This window comes from Dreissena polymorpha, chromosome 2 (assembly GCF_020536995.1).
Source record: "Dreissena polymorpha isolate Duluth1 chromosome 2, UMN_Dpol_1.0, whole genome shotgun sequence".
Classification (NCBI taxonomy): domain Eukaryota; kingdom Metazoa; phylum Mollusca; class Bivalvia; order Myida; family Dreissenidae; genus Dreissena; species Dreissena polymorpha.
This window is the reverse complement of record NC_068356.1, coordinates 99,643,255-99,665,857: the sequence shown is the minus strand read 5'-3', so window position 1 is coordinate 99,665,857 and position 22,603 is coordinate 99,643,255. Positions and strand designations below refer to the sequence as shown.

The 22,603-nt window shown below is 37.3% G+C and overlaps 1 protein-coding gene and 1 long non-coding RNA gene across 2 annotated transcripts; one reads left to right on the top strand and one right to left on the bottom strand.

Moving 5' to 3' along the window:
• Nucleotides 1-9,616: 9,616 nt before the first annotated feature.
• On the bottom strand, nt 9,617-17,581 carry LOC127868252 (NACHT and WD repeat domain-containing protein 2-like). The gene is made up of 5 exons (XM_052409884.1): nt 17,430-17,581; nt 11,832-12,044; nt 10,858-11,028; nt 10,169-10,321; nt 9,617-9,767 (listed from the first exon to the last, which is right to left on the bottom strand). The coding sequence occupies exons 1-4, from the start codon at nt 17,442-17,444 to the stop codon at nt 10,259-10,261; spliced, it is 462 nt and encodes a 153-aa protein (XP_052265844.1). The 5' UTR covers nt 17,445-17,581; the 3' UTR covers nt 9,617-9,767; nt 10,169-10,258.
• Nucleotides 14,125-17,124, top strand: LOC127868259 (uncharacterized). The gene is made up of 3 exons (XR_008044041.1): nt 14,125-14,347; nt 15,121-15,182; nt 16,857-17,124. It is a non-coding gene; the product is annotated as an uncharacterized LOC127868259 (long non-coding RNA).
• Nucleotides 17,582-22,603: the final 5,022 nt, after the last annotated feature.

Genomic DNA, 22,603 nt, shown 5'->3' with positions numbered 1-22,603 from the left:
GAACATATCTTGAGTATCGAATAATTTTCAGGGGGAATGCAACATTTTACAAAAATATGGACGTTTTAAGTGTAGAAAGAATACTTACATAAAAGAAACTCAATAATAAATATTTGAAAACAAAACTGTAATTAATGGATTATTTATAAGAGCCGCGTTCTGGGAAAGACGCATTGCGTGGAGTGTGCAGTCCGCAGAGGCTAATCAGTGACGACAGTTTCCACACTGAAATTTCGTTTAAAAGAGACTTTATTTTAACGAAAAAATTCAACAAACGTGGAAATTGTCGTTCCTGATTAGCTTGTGCGGACTGCACAGGCTAATCTGGGACGACAATTTACGCACGTGCATGAACCCTACTTTTCACAGAACGGGGCTCATATAAACGTCATCATTATATGTTGTCGAAATTCATTGAAGCAAATGGGAACAATACACATACAATTAGCAAAGAGCGAAATAAAACCCGTCGTCTAACAAGTTCTCGGATGGCGCGGTATTCCAGTCTGCCGACATCATACACGCCGACTATGTTCGGCGAGTCCTCTCCCGCACTGCCGGTCACGAACAACTCATCCTGGTGGCCCAGTGGAACACGTCCTGTGGAGACAGACTTTATTGAGGCTACCGGTAATTAAAGAATAATTGTTAGTGTTCCGAATTATATTGTGGTGTATTTTTACTTGATAGCGAAACCATTAATATTTTTTAAAAACAATAATGTGTAACATTAAACATTTAACTAATATAATTGTTATGGTAGTCCGCCGGAAAACACTGTCTGTGTAGACAGACTTTATTGAGGCTAATTAAAGAATAATTGTTAGTTTTCTTAATGCTATTGCGGTGTATTTTTACTTTATAGCGAGGCCATTGAAATGTTTTTTTTTCTCTGCGCACACCGTCCCCGTTGTTGTTTTATTGAATAATATGTGTAACCTTTAACTAATATAATTTTTAAGTTATATAATAAGCAAAACGTTTCTCTGAAATATTTCTTTACAACAAAAATAATATAAATAAGCTGTATGTTATTAAAGTCGCGAATCAAGAGGACTAAAAACATGCGCTAAAAATAACAACTTGAACTAAATAAAATATAATAAATGACGTTAAAATTGAAACGAAACCGGAAACGAAACAGCCCTTAAAATAAGTAAAATATAATTATATATGAGCCGCACTCTGCGAAAATGGAGTTTAATGCATGTGCGAAAAGTGTTGTCCCAGATCGGTTTGTGAATCTGCACAGGCTAATTACGGACGACACTTTTCGCTTTAATAGAAATCTTCGTTTAAAGGAAGTCTCTTCTAAAGTAAAATCCAAGTATCGTTCCTGGTTCGACTGTGCTGACTGCATGACCTAATCTGGGTTGACGCGTAACGCAAATGTCGTTCCTGGTTCGCCTGTGCGCACTGCATGACCTAATCTGGGTTGACACGTAACGCTGACTGCATGACCTAATCTGGGTTGACACGTAACGCTGACTGCATGACCTAATCTGGGTTGACACGTAACGCAAATGAATTAATCCCCGTTTTACCATCGCCTGTGCTGACTGCATGACCTAATCTGGGGTGACACGTAACGCAAATGAATTAATCCCCGTTTAACCAGAATATTTTTTATATTTTTTATATTTTATATATATTTTTTTTAATTATCGCTAGTTACTCGATTTGGCCTGCCGATCTGTGGTCCTCTTTTTGTCCCGGGATCGATCCCACACCCTGAAGTTGTTGTCTTTTGCAATCGTTACCACCGTTACCATGTCAACGGTGCGTGCGCCTTTCAGATCATTTGTGTGTTCAAGACGATCTTCCTCCTGTCGCGAAGAGCGGTGCACGATGCCGTGAAAATATGCTACATCTTGTAATCGTAATCGTTGATACAGACCGAACCATGAATAGTTGAATAAAGAACATTTTTGTTCCGAAACAAAGTCCTATTATTAATTTATATATTTAATTATGTATGTATGTATGTATTTTGTATTTATTTATTTAATAAATGTTATTTGATTATTTTTCAACGAAGAACTGAAATATTTTACGTAACTTGTGTTTGGTAAGCCTTCTGAATTGTTACTGCATGTAAAGATTTTACATGGAATAAGATTTGTGTAAAACCCCGAACATGTTTCAAAGGAATAATTACCTGCAGTGTGGAAAGAGCTGACAAAGACGATGGATTCGTCGCGCATATAGTAGATATATCTGCGGCACTGAAGTTTATACTGTGGATGTTGAGATGCCCGTCGGCTAAAAGAATGAAAGTTACACAAATGAGCCTCGCTCTCGGACAACAGGACATACGGTCTGTGCGTGAAGTGTCGTTCAATATTAGCCTGTGCAGTTTGCACGTGCTAATCTGAGGCGCAACTGAATTTTCGCTAGAAGGAGACTTCCTTTAAACGAAAAATACCGTAAAAGCGGAATGCGTCGTCCCTAATTAGTCTGTTCAGACTGCACAGGCTTATCTGGGACCACACTTTACGTACAAGCAAGAAGACCCGATTTCCAATAGCGAGTCTAAAACACATTCTTTATCTTAGTTAATACTTGTATACATATATAGTCTGTTCGGACTGCACATGCTTATCTGGGACCACACTTTACGCACAAGCAAGAGGACTGCACAGTCTTATCTGGGACCACACTTTACGTACTAGCAAGAAACCCCGTTTTCCCATATCGAGTCGCAAATACATTCTTCATCTCTGTTAATAATTTTATACACATGTAGTATGTGCTCTTATAAATCAGTATTAATAAATCAAACGATATACGCACTTCAAACCATAAATGTATCTATTTACATACGTTGTATAGAACGAAGACGGTTACCATTGAAGTCCGCGAACACGATTTCTACAGTATAACTGACGTTAATGTACACGACGTGAGTTTCGTCGGGGGAGATGTCAAAAGCCATGATTGTAACTTCTTGAAACTTGCCAGTCCAATTTTCAAACTTCTCAAATCCTCGCTACGAGGGCATCAAGGTCACGGAATCAAGGTCAAGAGCACACAGGAAGTTTTGATCGTGGCATGTCATAACAACATATCTGTCTCGACCTTTTCAGAAGAAAGATAAGAAAAGATGTTTTCATTTTCAACGATCATGCTTCAAGAAATGATTTCATTTTCAATGTTCGTGTTTTGACATAATGATGGTATTCATGTACACTGAAGTAAATACTCTCGCAGAGGATGATCCGGGACGACACTTTCTGATAAACTGCATTTTTTGGTGAATGTATTGGAATGAAACGTTCTAGAAAATTAACAGAAATGTGTTACTGTGTGAGTTTTGAAAAAAATAGCACGCCTATGAAAGGTCAGCACTTAATTAAGCATATTGACCAGGTTACCACACACCTTAAGGGTCGCTTATATATATCCAAAATGTGCTTCCTTGCTCGATGACGTAAGCGTCTGCAGCAGGCTTCCATTTGTGCCGTCATATATGTTCACTTGTTTTTTTTAACGTGACGATCCTATCCTTATGTTTACCAGCAGTGAAGAACGCTTTGGCGGCAGCAACACCTTTGCCCATACATTGTTCACCTGCAAACAGGAAGGCGATAATGAAGGTTATAATATATTTTTTATTGAAACCCTGTAACATCGGATATTTTTGGCAGTTGAATCTATTCCATTTCATAGCAAGAACAACTTATTAATGTCTTTTGAGATGATTCTAAGAGCGCACCCCGAGTGGGGATCGAACAAGGGATAGCCCGGTCGCAAACGAACAAACTATCGACTGCATCATTGCGACCGTATAAGAGTTGAATGCAATTGCAGCGTAAAAACTACCAATGCTTTGCAATGACCGTTCCAATGCGGTGATCCCAGTTTTAATAGTGGTGTGTTTGTATGTTTTAAGTTGGGTTTTTTGTTATAAAAAGAAAGTAGATTATAACAATAATTTCACGCCTGATAAGTTTTATGGAGTTTAATTGCTACTTTTAAATGTTGAAGATACACTTTAAATATGCATTTTACATTTTAAGTATACATTTTCTTAGAGAGGTGAAATGACGTTGTGTTTGTGAATTTACAGCGTATCAGAACTGATTGTTGATAAAAATTATCCGACATTCGTTTTTATTTCATTTCATATCATTTATTCGCCCCGAAAATTCGTCAGTAACAGCCAACACTGTTGAATAACAATAGGGTGTTTGAATAGAAACTCGTTACAGGTTCTATCCTAATATATAGTGAAAGTCATTTTCGGCTTGGCTTAATTATTGTGTTGATGTTCTGTTTGTTTGTAAACTCAATTTTAAAAGACTAGCAAAATACAAATAAACATGTATACATACAAAATTAAAAATATATATTTCAATATAGAGTTTTTTATTAGTAATGTTAACCTGTGTGCAGACCTTCTACTTTTATTCCGTTGCCCAATTTCATGGCGATCCACTCGTCACCATGACACAACGCGACCTTTCTGCACTGAGCTTTACCCGTCACATTGCGTAGCAACCGTGGAGGGTCGACCTTGATGTTCCAGATTTTGATCTCCTCCTCCTCCTGGCAGACTAAAGAATGTAAAGAGTTAATAATCTCTCTACATGTATATGAGACCATCTTGTTAATCGTTTTACGTTTGATTACAATTGATCACCAATTTATTTTGGTTTCGTTTCTGTATATGACTGTGAATTATTTCATTTTTCATCACAACATTAAACTGTAAATACGGATTTCTCTCGGGCTATATTTGTTTCACCATTATGAAAATATGTGGCATCGATTACGCTTATATAAGGTGATTAAGAAAGTTCAAAACTGTAATAAAATATCCACTCTTACAATGTTTATATGTCAACGAGAGCTTTACTAAGAACGTTAATTTAGTTTCGTAAAAAACAACAAACAGCAACTACCGGTACTTTATAAAGTAACAACAAAGCGTATAATGCACCTGTGATGACGTATTTGCCACATGACGTCATCGTCATCATGTCAATGCCAGACGCGTGCACGTGGATGCTGTGTAGCAGCTGACCCCCGGGACGCTCCAGGATGTTGACATCAGGCTCGAACCACACTTTAGAGTTGTACTCACGTAAGCGCTGCTTGAACTCGGCTGTTGTCTGAAACAAAACCAACAATCGATTGAGCCGCGTCATGCGAATATGGGTCGTATTCCAATTGCGCAGTCTGGTCAGGAGATACTCTGTCCGCTATAAAGTAACGCGAGATGTCGTGATGTCATTAGCAGACAGGGTAGCTCCTGACCCGACTGAATGCATGCGCAGGCTGGTCTTGGGCTTCGCTGACCAAATACGGCATAAGACCAGTGGTCGCATGAAGCGGCTCAATTCATAAAGAACTTTTAAGAAATACTGTTCAGTTATTGGCCTTGTAAAAGGTCTGTATACATATTAGTTATTATGAAATCTAACCGAATGTTTTGATTACTTTGGAAAAAAATAAATATTTTCACTTGAATTAGCTGGTTTTCTTTAGTAATAATGATATTTTACCATCATGTCTTGTTTATTCAATGATTTTCCATGCCTACCGTATATGTACAATACATGATTGTGTATTCTTGTATTGTCTAAATGAATGTTAATGAAGATGAGTCTTGTTCTGGGACAACGTGAGTAAAGTGTCAGCACAGGCTTATCAGGGACGACACTTTCCGCTTTTATGGAATTTGTTGTTAAAAGGAAGTCTCTTCTAAACGCAAATCAAGTTTCGGCGGACTGCACAGGCTAATCTGGGACGACACTGTACGCAGATGCATTAAGAATAGTTTTCTTAGAACGAGTCTTATATGAGTCCGGCTTCAAACCTCGTTGTCCTCCAGGCGCCCGAGTAGCTGTGGCACGAACTGAACCGGATCCGTTTGAAGTCACGTCCGGGAGAGCAGAAGCGCCTCCAGGATGTTCTTGAGCAGGGAATCCCCCTGGAACGCCGCTTTGGCAGCCGTGAAGTCGTCTAAGAGCGCCTTGGGAGAGCCGCGAGAAACATGCGTGAATTACATACTTTTAAGACGTGTTTGGCTCATGTTCCAGTGTTAATACAAGACACAGTGTTTTTGTTTATTTTGACAGTTAAAACATATACTATTATCTTCGGATATTTTTTAACGAAAAGCTAAAAATGTTACCGAGCAAAGTTTACTTACTTATTTGTTAAGAGCTATATATAATGTTCACATAAGAAACTCAAACAATCTAAACTTAAGTGAGACTGCACGATTTTTATATGTGTTAAATTGAAATATATTGATAAAAACAGGGGCGTTCCTGAGGCTATTTCAACTTTACGCACGACCGAGCAGCGAAGCTGCGAGTGGGGGTAGGTGCGGGTGGGGGTTTCCCCCTCCTGCTAGGGGGGTTTGGGGGGCCTCCCCATAGAAAATTTTGTAAAAATTCATTGCAGATGGTGCGTTTTGGTGGTATCTTTCAGCCACGGTTTGGCAATTTAATTCGTCAATTTCTTGCTTGAAAAGTCCGATAAAAGAAAAAAACTAAGCCCGTCATTATTTTCTGCTAAAACTGATTTTATGTGGGTTATTTGGTAAACAGAAAATCAAATTCTTTTTTAATTTAACTGTAAAAGAAGCACTGTTTGAATGAAACAACAGCATGCTCGCTGAGTATTGAGCGAGCATGCTAAAATTTTATTTAACTCTATCAATAAAACCAGTTTGGACTATGTGTAATTTATTAAAAAGAAAACATCCTCTAATTTCACATAAAACACAGGTCCACTTGTATGTGCAATACTACACCCTGAAAAGTAATGCTTATCTTCGATCTTTCCTTTGTGCAAAAATGTCGACCACATGCTCAGCGTTAATTTCTCTTTCCCTATATACACTAAGGAGACCAAGTCCAGACAAGCGTTCCGTCCCCATTGTACTCCGCAAGTATGTCTTAACCCTTCGCATTGTGGAAAACGATCTTTCTGCAGTTGCGGTGGAGACAGGCATAACGAAGAGCAGCATGAAGCATTTTCTGATGATGGGGTATAGCTGCTCACTCGCAAAAGCTATGCTCTCTTCAAGTGTTTCAGCGGGGTCAAATCTACCCATTGCACACTTAAAATTAGTCGCAATCATGCACCGCGATGCAGGATTAACTTATAATAAACCTTAATTTAAAGTTTAAGTGTTTGAGCTAGTTTTGGTATAAAGTTAAGATAATTATATTTTTCTACTGAAATAAAAAAATAAAAAATAAACTAGGAAATGATTATATTAGAAGAAAAAAAAAGTAAAGTGAAAGGTTCTTGTGGGGATCGAACCACTGCCCTTCAGGTCAATAATGGGACAAAATGACGACCAGCTAACCGATTGCGCTACAGGGACAAGTACTTTAAAATGTCATTGATTTTTTAACATACCTATATATATATATATATATATATATATATATATATATATATATAAACTAAATAGTGAAGAACAATTTCGAATAAAGATACCTACAATAATTTGAATGAAAAAATAATTTGGGCATTGCCTATCATTTTATCATGATTTGAACGTCCAGAAATGTGAAAATTCATAGAAATGCTAGATTTCAGAAATACATTTCAAATTCAAGAACGGGTAGATCTATAATTCGAGTCTTAATCGACATATCTTAAGGGAAATGTAAAGCTGTTGACATTTTCCCACTTATCTGTCAAAAGAGCTAGCTTCTGAGTATCATCTCATGTTTCGCTGACGCTATCTCTTAAAACATCTGAATAAAGCGGAGCGTTCGCCGACATTTTTGAAAATGTGTGCCATGTAAACATAATCTGGTACCCGTGTCCGAGTATTGGTTCACAAAAATTGAAGGGCGACAACACAGTCTACACAGTGACTACTACCCCTCATCAGTAAAAATATCGTATGTTTGGAGTTAAGACTGTTTTGTGTTTTGTACCCACTGTTATTTTCTAAAAGTGGACCTCTTGTTTGCTTGTTTACATAATTATACCACTAACCCCCTAAAGCCCTCACTTTTTATTGCATTTTACTAGTTTTCATTTTTCCAAGTTTGAAACCGAATTATACGCACGTGCGTAATGCCGTATGCCTAGGTACGCCCCTGAAAAATATGGTAAAATAACACAAAATAGGCAAGACAAATTATACATTGAAGACGAATTTCATAAAATGCAGCAAACACAAATTAGCGCCCCGAGCCGATTGTGACGAAGATTTTTCGTACAAATTTTCCTACAATAACCGAAGCATTCGTCTATTTATTAGGATCTGGAGTTAGTGTACGTGTGCCGTATGAATAGATATCGTTGCAGGAAATTAAAATGATCCGTAAAACAAACTATTGTCTTTGTGTCGCATGAACGAATCTGCACTAAAACTAAAATTAGATTCACATCGTACATGCATGATATGCATGCTGGCGAATTCGACTGTACAGACATTTTCCATTTCAGAATTAAATATCTGGCTTATTTCGCATTTTTCGATACATGTTCTTCTTAACTTTTATTCAATTTATATTGAAATATATGTATAATAAGTTTTTTTTACACATTTTCTATAAATTCATTAATATTTGACAAAATCGTGCAGTCTCACTTTAACGTGTATTTAAACAGGTAAAAAAAGTCATTTTATCAGCCTACAATTACATCAGGTAACTAAGTCCGCATACAATTGTTACGGTGGTAACAATGACAGTAAACAACTAAAACCAATGATAGAGGATACAGTCGTAACAATTTAAGTGAGTAATTATAACATACGATGTGGCATTTCTTAACCATAAAACTTACTCAACAGGAAGTGCATGTAACTTAGCAACGCAGAAGTGCACGTTGGCGAGACACTCCTTCTTGAGAAGGTCAACGTGACCCGCGTGCAGGCGGTGATAGGGCAGATTGTTTAGAGCCAGGATGTTGTAGTCATCCGAAGCGAAGGGGCTGTGACGTCACATAGCGGTCCTCTTCTATTACCTCCCCTTTAGCGCTCGTGTACGGCTTTTTTCTTCCTGGAATAAAACACTTAAAAGCTTATTTTAGCATCGTTCTCGGAAAACTTGCCTTAATGCATGTGCTTAAAGTGTCTTCCGGAGTAGCCCTTAAAGTCGGCACCGGCTAATCCGGGACGGCAATATCCGCCTTAACTGGGTTTTTGCTAAGAAGAGACTTCCTTTGAACAAAAAATACCTTAAAACAGAAAGTGTCGTTCCTGATTAGGCTGTGTAGACTGCACAGGCTTATCTGGGACGACACTGTACGCACATGCATTAAGTCCGGTTTTCCTACAGCGAGACTTGTATAAATACTCACGAGCTAGCACATGAATTTGCTAACATGTATATTCGGTGAAAATTTTGATATTACAGGGAGTGAATTAATAAAATCAATATAAAAATTCTCTATTTAGAAATGACTTGCGGCTATTTGAAAATAATGAAACGTTTAAAAACTCATGATAACGATAATGTTCTTCATTATACTTCTATATTTGAGGACCAAAAATTATCAAAGACTCACATAGCAAATTGAGCCTGATTGAAAAATCAACGTATATTTTTATTTTTGCATACTAGTTATTGTGATATTCTTCCTGATATAACGACTAACTGTCCAAACATATCATAATTATGCTCAATACTACCATTTTCCCAGGCTCCCGCGAAGAAATCAGCTAGGTTGCCATGGAGACGCTTGTTCTTCGCTTCGTCTGCGCAGTAGAGCCCGTGCGCACTTTTCCGTAAATTGACGGTGGTACCAGTTCAACACGCACGCACCGTCTGCACCGCGCTCAACTGCGGTGAAAAAAACAACAACACATCTGTTAATTATAGTCTATCACAGAGCATTGAAACAAATACGCGCAGTGGGTATGAAGTACATGTACATTTTAAATGCCTTCACTTATTGCATGCAAAATGTAGCTAATTTACCACTGATACTAATTTCATAAAAAATCACTTAAAGAACTTTGAAGTAAGTGTTACTCAGCTGAAAAAAAATCTGCAAGCATCAAGGTGAAGCGAACCTATGATCACAAGTTCTTAAGGCAGACGTTCAACCGTTGCGATAAACGCTTTATCTTAATTTTAATAATATGCGAAGTTAATAATGCATTGGACATCATTGTCTTCTCAACAGCTCGACGTTCGTAAAACATTTAATTCAAACGAGAAAATAACAGTATGTTCAATACCGATATATTGGTCGATGTCCGTCCGTATTAGCACGAGAAGTAGAGGGGGCAGTCTGCGCATGGGCGGTGTCCAGTAGGTGAAGACGTCATTCAATATGTCATCATCGCAAGACAACACGTCATCAAGCTCCGCCTCGGTGATTCCGTTATTTGCTGCAGTAAATATCCATGTTAATCTGAATTTCTGCTAAAAAAACTTTCTTAAGCATGTAGATAAACAATTGAACATTGTTCTTTGAATGCTGGTCTTAATGCATGTGCTAATAGTGTCGTCTAAGATTAGCATGTGCGGTCCGGAAAGGCTAATCAGGAAAGACATTTTGCGCTTTTATTAAGGCAGAATTTAGTGCATTAAGCCCACTAATAATAACGCAGCAAAGCAAACATTCAATGACACTATAGAATTTCTACCGGCTGAATGAATCTAATAAATAATATATTTACACGTTAAATATGTATTACTTAGTATACAAATCGAAGACAATATTGCGATTGCAGTGGCTTATAATCACCAAGTTGAAGGGCGACGTCTTATGAACCCCGTGGAAATGTAGGTACAACCGACAAATGAGAAAGAATGGTCTTTAGTGATTTAGTGTCAAAATTCTTTGCTCGTTGTATTTAAATTTTCTGCACGGATTTTCCTCATTTTCCATTTATAAAACCTTTCCAGGGCTGCGTGCACACACCTTTAAGAACAGCAGTGTCGGGCACTTCCGGAATGTGGTCAGCAGCAGTTCCATCTGGGTCTGAGTCAACGTCCGGTTCCGTTTCTGCGCCCACAATGCCACAATGTTGTGTGCATCCCTCTGATCTAGTTCCGGGACATGTATGTACCTATCCTCGTCAGGAAATAATTTCTATAAAAAACGGCAAACATGTATCACAAGTTTATAATGAAATATTTTGCGTTTGCTGAATTATTTTAAGGACTTCTTAGCGGTGTGTTTTTAAGTTGTAGGTCTACACAGATTTCGATGTCGTTTGGTATTTTAAAAAAAGTAACATATTCCTCAAATACAAATCAAATACAAAATGTGGCCACCAGTGTTTTAAATAGTCAATGGACACGTAGATACATAACTCTTCTTTATTTTTTGTAAACTAGAAAACTGGTTTTAAAGAGATAGAAAAAATATACAGTAACCAATGTATATCTTAACACTTTATGGCGCAGCCATTAGTGAAAATTTTGATTTTCTATGGTCACAGTGATTAAAAAATCGATAGTCTACCATATGTAATACATTTTCTTTACTTATGCCTTTCGCCCTTTGTGGAGATAAACGGATGACTTTCGCGGGAATAATACAATTTGGACGTCAACATAATTTTTACTGTTTAAACAGTGAATTCTCAGTTTTAAATCAATGTTATTTCCCTATAAGCCACATGACAGCATACATAAATTACTAAATCAATAATAATAATAATAATAATAATAATAATAATAATAATAATAATAATAATAATAATACAATAACTGTTAATAGACAGGCTACTGACAACTGAATATTAATGTAGGTTCGTGTGTTGCTCTTTATCACTCATAACAAGGTTTAAATTGTACAGCCGGGAGTACTTCTATGAATAAACATCCCCCCTTACATAGTATTTTATCTTTATACTAGTACACCTGTTGCCTTTATAAAAGTTCCGCTACCTTGAGGACCGGAAACGTCTCGTAATTCTCCTCCGGAAGTGATGACACGATAATCTTACAGTGAGGCGGCTGGGAGGCCGGGAGCCACATCAAAGAGCGGCCATTGTGAGAGGTGTCCAGCTGGTCAAGCGAGTCCAAGATGACCACGAGTGGGCACTCTGCCGTGCCGTGCTTTAAGAGCAGATTCAGCTGGACTTTTAGGAGGTCAACGGTCTGAAAAAGAGAAACTATTGTTCAGAATCCACATGACGATTTATCTTTGCATGATGCAAAACAAGAAATGAGTGTTTTAAAGAAAATAGTTTGGTACCCGATATACATTTGTGTCGTGTTCTGAGAAAACTGGGCATAATGCATGTGCGTAAAGTGTCGTCCCAGATTAGCCTGTGCAATCCGCCTTAACTGGATTTTCGTATAGAAGAGACTTCCTTTAAACGAAAAATACCATAAAAGCGGAAAGTTTCTTCCCTGATTAGCCTGTGCGAACTGCACAGGCTAATCTGGGACGACACTTTACGCACATGCATTATGCCCAGTTTTCTCAGAACACGACTCATATGAGTCCCGCCCTGGGAAAACTGGACTTAATGCATGTGCTAAAGTGTCGTCTCTTGGTAGCATGTGCAGTCCGCATAGGCTAATCAGGGAAGACAATTTCCGCCTTAACTGAATTTGCGTGTGAAATAGACTTCCTTTATACGAAAAATTCCATAACACCGTACTGAATTCCATAATACCGTACTCAGGGGTTCTGAAATATGCTGTCCGAGTTGTCCGAGTTGTCAACTTCCCCTTCCGGACAAGCAGTTTTTGAAAGCTGACTTGTCTGGGGACAAGTAAAATTTCCGTGGTAATTTTTTTTCGAGAACGAAACTACTCTATTTTCCGAAAATCAAAAACAAAAGTTTATATAAATAGCTTATGATTAATCTGCGGACTGGCACACTTTTTCAACTAAAGATAGGTTATTTTCCGATAATACTTATTTAATGTAGTAAACCAGTCCACGAGTATATATAGCAACAGCCAATCACGCATAAGAAAACAATTTTAATAGAGAAACCAGCACACATGTGTATAGCAACAGCCAACCACGCATTAGATAACACTTTTCGTACATTGCAAATGGCCGCATACATGTTCTAACGACCTGCATTTGATTTTTATATAATAAAACCACTTCAACGTCAAGACATGACGCTAATCAGACCAATGATAAAATCAGTTCGGCGTCGGAAAAGAAGAGAAAAGCCAAGTATGAATATGATAAACATACGACGCCTAGCGGAAACGAGAATTTGTTGAGTCTTGGCTAATTGATTTTCATTGGCTTGAAAACGTTGCCGATGTGTGTAAATGTAAACTTTGTAAGGAGTTTCCTTTATTAGCGGATAATTGTATACTTTAAATTGACGGAGGTTATTTTATTTCAAGTGAATTGTCTAGTCATGTTGAGTTTATTAAATATCCGAGATGGTATCATGTGTGACTTAAACGTGATCTTATTATATGCACATCTTGCTTGTATTTGTTGTTCATGTGAATTTTCTCGTTAACTATGTTTATAATTTAAAATAGAAGTTAACAAAAGTGTATGCTTGTATTATTTGCTATCTTATCTTAAAAGTACGGACAAGTACTTCTTGGGTACGGACAAGTGAATTTGTGGGTCCAACTTGTCCGTGGACAAGTAGACTCTTAAAATATTTCAGAACCCCTGATTGGGTGCTCATTTCATCAAATCTTTAAATAGAAACATATGCCGAAATTCATTTAATACTTTAGAAAAATTGTTAACGTTTGTGTTTGACATGCTTTAGCACTCTTATCGTCAATATTAACCAGAATTCGTTTGAAAAAAATGAAAACGGGCATAAGCTGGATTATCGAGTCATGGATAAAGACGGAAGAAGTTGCATGTATGCGATTGAAACAGTTGAAACTTATATATCGGAAAAAAGAGGGACTCGTGGAAAATACGACTATTACATTACAATCAGTTATGAGTTCTCCATGGCTTCAAACTGTTAATTACATAAGGCGACAACTTTTATATTTATCGGTTTACAAAACCGGCAGACGTATTTTTTCAAAACCCTGAAAAAATTAAATTAGATTTGACATTGTTTTTTTTTTAACAAAAATTCCCGATCCTACGAAAATGGTCTGAACAGTAATCAGTTTTCTAAACGTTCCGCGTTTTATACGACATCGCGCACTGAGCGGTCGGGTTGTACTATTTTTGGTATTTTACGTTCTTGTGCGTATAAAGGTTACAATATACTAAATCATTTTGGTGTTCAATGCTATACCCTCTAAAAAATGGAACGTCATTTATTTGAAGACACAATTCTCTGTATGTGCACTTGCCATGACTTTATTTTTGAATATTTCTGTGTGCATGTGGTAGGGAAAACATTGTTGTATACTACAAATTCAGTGTTTTGCTTATAGGTTGGAGACTACATGAGATTTTGACAGATGGCGGGAAACCCTCATCAACTGGAGATCAGCCGGTAAAAAGGTGGCCTTAAAACAGTGACCGTTGATTCGCGTCGAGTTCTTTCTTACATACTGCATGACCTATCTTTTTTATTGTTTAAATCCATTCGGCTTGGCATGCTCTTTAAGAAAAGGTATGGGTATGGGGGTGTCTACGCGCAAAAGTTTGACTTTATTTTTCGTTGAAGTTGTTGATTTTACATTGAATTTGTTAAGGAAATCTTTTGGTATATTGTAACCTAAACTAACTTTAGGTAAAAATGAAATATCATCTGCAAGTGCAAAATATGACTGGTAAAGCTGATTTTTGGTCATTTCTTAGCAAAAGAGAAGATTATAAGTGCATTAAATGCATGAATTCAGATGATTTGACCCAAAATAGTTGTTTTTCAAGTTGACCCTCCACCCTTATATAGCCGAATAAGGGCTAAATTGCTTTCCAACTTAAGTTCAAAGGCATATTGGTTTTACCGTGTAGCATTAATGTACTACATGATGTCAGAATTCAACGCCTGGGTCTCCGTGATCCAGTAACGCAACAATAGCTTGTGCGTAAAGCATTAACATTCAAACAGAGCCCCATTTCACCGATATGGAATGGCGGACATTTTTACAGATTGGACAGTGCAGCAGATGCTTAGCTGAGCCAGCCTTCATATTTAGTACAATCATGAATATAACAAGCTTTATCACTACATATTATTCTTATAAATACACTTAAAATACATAAATGCATGTGTTTTTTTCATTTTATATCTATTTAAATTGGGTATTTTGACTTTTTCAGGTAGAGGAATGTCTGCGACTAAGCCGAGGGCCACTGCATAAGGGTTATTGATGGCAAAACAGGTAATAATACTAAATTATTATCATGTACACAAGCAAATAAGCATATTAATGATGCTTAAGGTGTGAAATACTGCCATAATAAGGTTTGTGGTCACTCAAACCCTTGCCGTTGTGCAATTCCCCGTTCAGTTTGAATCTATAGTTCCGCATCCCGACACGTAAAGCTCGTGCTTTGCTGGCAGCGGAAGTTGGCACTTAACAGGTTTATCCTTGTTCCTGAGCATGTATGCAGTACAGCTGAGTTAATTTGCTACTTGTAACCCTACAATTAGCTTGTTTTGGTATTGTTTTCTCACAATAGCGCTTACTGTTAATGTTCTGGCTTGAAAGGATGTCGCGTCGGACTTAAACATAGGATTGTTGTAGCAAGTGTCCCCTTCATCATTTACCTAAGAGGGATCTTTTTGCCAAAATTTGGCACTTTCAGCAACCAGTTTTGTTTTTTATTTGGTACATGATTCTCTCATTCAGTGATGTATGGGAAGTATTGACCTTATTCGCGTGTCTTTGCATACAAAGGTGACATGGATCGATGATATTTGTTGTGTTGAGAATTCTGCGTGAAGCTGTGTGTCCAGAAGAAGTACTAGAAACCCCTTTCAGGAAGCCTACATTGATCTGAGCTCCTTTCTGGCCCTGCTAGTACATGGAACCTCATTGCTAAGCTTATAATGCTTGCCTAAATATATGTATCTTGTTCATTTTAACCTTTCCTTCGGGTCTAAACCCCCAACATGAGCATTTTTTCTTTCGCTCGGTTATGAACCTCCATTTTCACCTGATTGCCACCATAAAAATAGTCAAAAGTACTTATTTCTTGCCCAAAATATAAAATTTTGTATTCTCTTGAACCTCTAAATGAGAGCTGGCAGTGCATATTGGCCATCTGCTGCAGTTTAAAGGCACCCATGACATTATGTGTTAAAATATATCATTGGCTGCTGGTAAATAAAGGGGCTCCGAGCGACAAGGCGCTTTCAAGATTTCACACTTTTATTGTTGCGCAACAAAAAGTTATTGGAAGCTTATTGATTTCTACACTTCAAAGTATCTTTGATCTTTCATTTTTACTAATTTGTTCATTGTTTTGGATGAAATTGGATTTTTTTTTGCTTTGAAATTGACATTTTTGGGGTTATTTAAAAAAACAAACACTAAAAAGACATAATCAAAATTGCTTAGAGTGAAAATATCTAACAAATTCATTCTTTTCCCACCCCGCATAAGCCCCAGGTGCCTATCCATTTGGTTTGTTTTGGTATTTTGTTGCAGATATTGAACACAACAGCTTTAAATCTTAAAGGGACATTTAAGCTCCAACAGGCCTGAAATCGCCTTCTTCGGACGGAAAACACCAGCGTGTGAAAATATGATATAAAATGGCCAAATGGACAGATAATCCAGCCAAACTTAATATATTGGTGCAATATGAATAGGAAGATAATAATATGCAAGAAAAACACATTTTAATCAGAAAATATTTCTCCTTTAGGTTACAATATACTAAATCATTTTGGTGTTCAATGCTATACCCTCTAAAAAATGGAACGTCATTTATTTGAAGACACAATTCTCTGTATGTGCACTTGCCATGACTTTATTTTTGAATATTTCTGTGTGCATGTGGTAGGGAAAACATTGTTGTATACTACAAATTCAGTGTTTTGCTTATAGGTTGGAGACTACATGAGATTTTGACAGATGGCGGGAAACCCTCATCAACTGGAGATCAGCCGGTAAAAAGGTGGCCTTAAAACAGTGACCGTTGATTCGCGTCGAGTTCTTTCTTACATACTGCATGACCTATCTTTTTTATTGTTTAAATCCATTCGGCTTGGCATGCTCTTTAAGAAAAGGTATGGGTATGGGGGTGTCTACGCGCAAAAGTTTGACTTTATTTTTCGTTGAAGTTGTTGATTTTACATTGAATTTGTTAAGGAAATCTTTTGGTATATTGTAACCATAAATACGCAGTAACTGTGATAAACCAGTCTGTTGTTATCGGGAACATGGCGACTCCCGTTGACCTGGAGAACAAGGGAGATTGTTTATTTTTGCAAGTCTAACCTCTTCAAGGAACTGTGCAGTAGACTACAAATGACAAAGTCCAGGACGAGTGCACAGAATCCAAAGGGCAATTGGCAGATAGAATGGTTTAACCGCACACTTATTAAAATGGTAAAGTCCTTCCTGGCGGGTGAAGAAACAAGCTGGGATCTACACCTAGGTAGTTTGGCGGGTGCGTACCGAGCAACACCGCATGAAGCGACTGGTTTCTCCCCAAATATGATGGTAACTTGACGTGAAGTTCGACTCCCAGCAGACATCATATATGCTGATCCATCTTCTGGAGGTTCCACCGAGATGATAAATATCACCACCATGCAACAGGCCGGATATGCGGGACAACAACGGGAAAGGTTGATCCGCATACACCAGATAGCGATGGAACACCTAAAACAAAGGGCAAAACGCAGTAAAGTTCATTTTGAACAAAAAGCTTCGTTAATAGACTTCAAGGTGTGCGACCCTGTATGGTGTCTTAATGAGGGCCGTACAGTTGGGTTATGTCCGAAACTCGAAAATATATACGAGGGACCCATGCTCATTCAAAAACAATTCAACAGTAAACTTTGTATTGCAAACTGACCGAGAGGGCCATACTAAAATGGTGCACCACGATAAACGGAATCCGTACAGGGGCAAACACATTCCTAAATGGTTTATCTCTACGAAACAGAAACTTAAGAAACACATAAGCAAATAAATAATATGTGAGCCAATACCTAATTCATACATAATCAAAGACTTAGGATCTTGCGCGAAAAAAAACGTTGCGTAAAAAAAAAGAAAAGAAAAGTGCATAAATATTTTTTTGGGGGGGTTATTACAAAAATAGGGATTATTTAAAGTATAATCTAACATTTAGTGGCGCAAAAGAACAATCATTAAGTTTAGTAATAATAAATTGTTACGTCACTACTGGTTGTTTATTTTTTAAAAATGTGACGAGCTGTAGACGATCGTCATAAGAAGTATAGATGTCGTGCCTGTGGAAAAACTGACAGAAAGTCTAGAGTGGTAGGCCATGTTTTAAAATACCATGTGTCGATGGACAGAGTACCATTCTCTTGCAGTTTATGCAATTTCCGCTGCCTTGAGCAACACGAACTTATAGACCATGTACGTAAGTACAGGAGGCATATCGATGAGGCAAGTAAACTTGGTATGACCAATACGCCAGTGCTCCTAAATCAAGCGGAACGGCCGATTGACATCGACAATTATGTAGAAGCCATAGAGGACACAGTGCAAACCCAAGATCCTGTGTTGCCACTAAGCAGCATTGAAAAGGGCTCTGCTTTAAAATTGGAACGACCGGACCAGGAGAAAACGAAACATGCCTTGAATCCCCATACGTCCGTTTAAATGGGCGGTTCTCTAACATCTTCTGATATATCCATCGAGCCAGGATGTTTGCCTGACCCTCCAATTGGTCAGTACAATGCACCAACGCCCCTGTTAGACGAGCACGACGAGGAGGAGGAGGAGTTCAACGTCTGGCTGGGCTCTTTGACCGCCCCTGATGATCAGCAAACGGTTACTTATGCGGAACCTAATCAGCAGGTTGTACCAACACTGTCTTCTGTTGAACAGCGGGATTGGATGAGCCCCATGCCACGGTTAGTAACATCAGAACAGCCAGTGGTGCTTTCCACTACGATGACAACTTCACAGGTGCCGACGGCTGTAATCCAGGATCCGATCACGGAGGCAATAAGGCAGTCAACAATACTGATGGAAAACACAATTAGGGAGGGGCATTCTACAATACTGAGTGCCATCAATGCAAATCACAAGGACATGCTTAATGTGCTTAAGGAGATTCGGGAAGCACTGCAGAAAAAAAAACAAATACCTAAATTAAAAACACTAACTGTGTCATATTTCATTTACTGTGTTAATGTTGTTTTACAACGGCACTAACTAATGTGACGATGACAGTTGTTTACTAGTGTTTTTAAACTATAGGTAATGTTTGTGTTTAACTTTAAATTTTATTCAAATGTGTATTGGCTACAGGAGTTTAGCCAAATTGTGTGTGTGTATGTGGGGGGGGGGGGGGGTAATGATATGCACTGGGGTTTTAATCTAATGTTTAACCTTTCCTGTAAATACTTGTTCTGGATTCATTCACTCCAATAGTCAGTGCGTTTTGACACACATAATAAGCAGAATGTGTAAATGAATCTGACTATTAACAGATCCCATAACATATAAATCAAACCATGTTTGCTACTTGCCATTTTAACGAGGAATGTGGACATTGTTCTTTCTTATTTAGGTTGACTCATAGAGGGTCTGTTCCGAGACGCACTTTTACTCAAGTTATTTATATTCTAAGCGAATTGTTCATAACAAAAAGCACTGTATTGGGTTAATGAACACATATTTTTTATAAATCCATAGGTATTGCACAATTATCTTCGTTAGTCTGATTGTTATTCACATTTTTCACTAGAAGTCGTCATGTCATTTCTCAATTGTCCGCCATCTTGGAATGCTGACTTATGGGTAATTCTTGCACACTGCTGTGTTTAAGAAATAATATTTTTCTATCATGGTTTGTTGTCGAATAACCCACAGTAAGGAGTATAGATGCGTAGGAATTAAATCACGAGTGCGAAGCACGAGTGATTTGATAACACGCATCTATACAACTTACTGTGGGTTATTCGACAACAAACCATCATAGAAAAATATTATTTCAATTCTTACACAATTCTGATCGATTTGGTTCAAGCTTTAGGACGTGAACTATATTTTTCAATACTCCGCTCTTCTTAGAACAAAGTTTACTATTTAGTGACGTCATTGACTTGTACAAACATATGAGGTCGTTTTCATTCATAAATATTTTGCAAATGACGTCACTTTCATTGAAAACAACAATCGTAGAAAATTAATGACGTCACGTGTATTGATGCTACTGAAAAGCTGACATGCCATTAAAGTTTTCTGAATTACGTTTCCTAACAAATAACATTCTTTGTAGGCGTGGTTATGCCACTTATCACCAAATATACAATTTGTTGTTTCATTACATTTATATACATGCTATATTTGTTACATTTCTTTTAGAGCAGGTGTTAGCACGTGCATTTTACTGCAATATTTTCTTTATTTATTCGGAACTATTTTCGAAACATTAAGCTCCGCCCATAAGTTATTGCAGAATAACCCACACTTGATTTCCTTTTTTGTCTATAGAAAACAAGTTGCGTGCCGTGTTAGAATTACATTTTTATCGCAAGACCTATTTTTAGGCATAAGGTAAGAAATCTACGCTTTTATTAGCATGTAAAGGTTATTAATTAGTTCATATAGTCTGTTTTAAATTGGTTTGTCATTTAAAGTCCATTTTATAATTCATAAATGTTAAGCGTGCGAGCGTTTCATAATTGGTCACGGCAGTTATTGTGACCCGCTTTTGGTAACACAGTGACCAATATTTGGTCACAGTGACCAATTTCTGGTCACAAGTGGAATGCCGCGGCTATATAAAGTGACCAAATTTTGGTAACAGGGTTCATTCTAGTTATAACTTTTAACGGGGTAACATCTATCAGAGTTTTCTCTAAAAAATAGGGATGGCAACGAATACCGATTTTGGTATTCGAATATTCGGTCATCCATCCGAACGAATATTCGGATATTCGGTCAAAATCTGTTGAAAAAATAGTCAACTTTGTTTACCGTACCATTACTCCATGAATTCTACTTTCGTTTTTACCGGAAGTGCAACGGAAGTGACTAAATATTGACACAGCGTTGCTGTCGATAATTCGAAGCTGATTTTGTTGATTACTTTTTATTGTTAAAATTGAATGACAAAAACTGTTTTTAAACTATTAATATTGTACATCAACAATAGAACGAGAAACATAATATTACATGACGACAAAATAATTACTTGACAAAACAGAACTTAAACGAATTATGTACATAGCCACAACACACTTTGAACCTGTTTAACAGACTAAACAGTCAGTCTTATAAAGTTGCCACGTTTAAAAGTCACTTGGATCGGCGACTTCTTATCGGATGATGTCGTGATATACTTCCAAGCAGTGGAAGGCGTAGGTGGCATTTTGCTTGGACAGAGATTTCCTTTATGCGTGTAGCAATTATAATATTTTCAATTAAATGAGGGCGAACTACCAAAAACATTTCTTTAAGTATAATACCTGATTGAATATCGAGTTATTAATTAAAGTTTGGACCATACGATACGCAAATACTCATTAGAGGTTAAGTAAACTATTTTCTAAAAGCTTTTACTCATTTAATCTTTGATAATTTTTAATGTAATTCGAGTCATTGGATCAAGTGCAGTAAAAAAGTAAGCTTAACATTATCAGTAGTAACTTTGGTATTGAACCATTGAATTTTGAGACATAAGTAATAGCTCCATACCAAGTTCTTTTAAATATGAAGTAATTGAAGTATAAAATCTAACTTTAACTACCGTATTACGTTTAGAAGAGCATCATTGAACTTTTGACATCCATTGTTTTCTATTTTTTGATTACGCCACTTTGTCAAGACTGTTAAATCCGATGAATATTAAGTTTTATTGAATGTATCGGAAGTAAGCATTTTGTTTATCAGTACACAGTTATAGCCGTTTTTGTGAATAAACCCGTTGAACATTTCGTATCGGAATTGCGTTGTGAATTTATAGTACCACGGAACGCAACAATACTACAAAAACGAAAGAAGAGATATATAAAATGTCTAAATAAAAACTTAATTAATTAATTGCGGAAGTTATTTGTGGATGCGGTGCCGTTTGATAAAAAATACACGGGTGACTAGAAGCCGATTCTTGTCATTCGGGGATGACTAGAATCCGATTCATGTCACCCTGTGGTGACATAAACTTAATAAAGCCGATTCTAGTCACCCGTCGGCTTGAAGTCATCGCAGGGTGACATGAATCGGTTTTTAGTCACCCCCGGTTGACTTGTGGACCTTTTCATGTCGACAATGACACAATGAGCTCTAATTACATACATTCAATAACTGATACATGGGTTTCGCTGTTTTGATATATTCTGTTCTAAAATTTTGATACCTCACTGTCAATGGAAAACATCGTTTGTGTACATCATTGATTGGTTGTGAAATCATCATTTTTTTTTCTCTTTTTTTACCAGTAAACAATCTAGTTTATATCAATGTGGTACGTCGGCATTATTATTTATCCGCAGTGAACACTTTGTGTGATATATTATACATATGCCATTATTATTTGTGACCGGGTCGACTTTCTCCCGATTTGTTTAGTGGTTTTATAACCCGTACTTATTATTTGAACATGATATTTTTGTGAGTGTGGTCACATGATCAAATCGGAG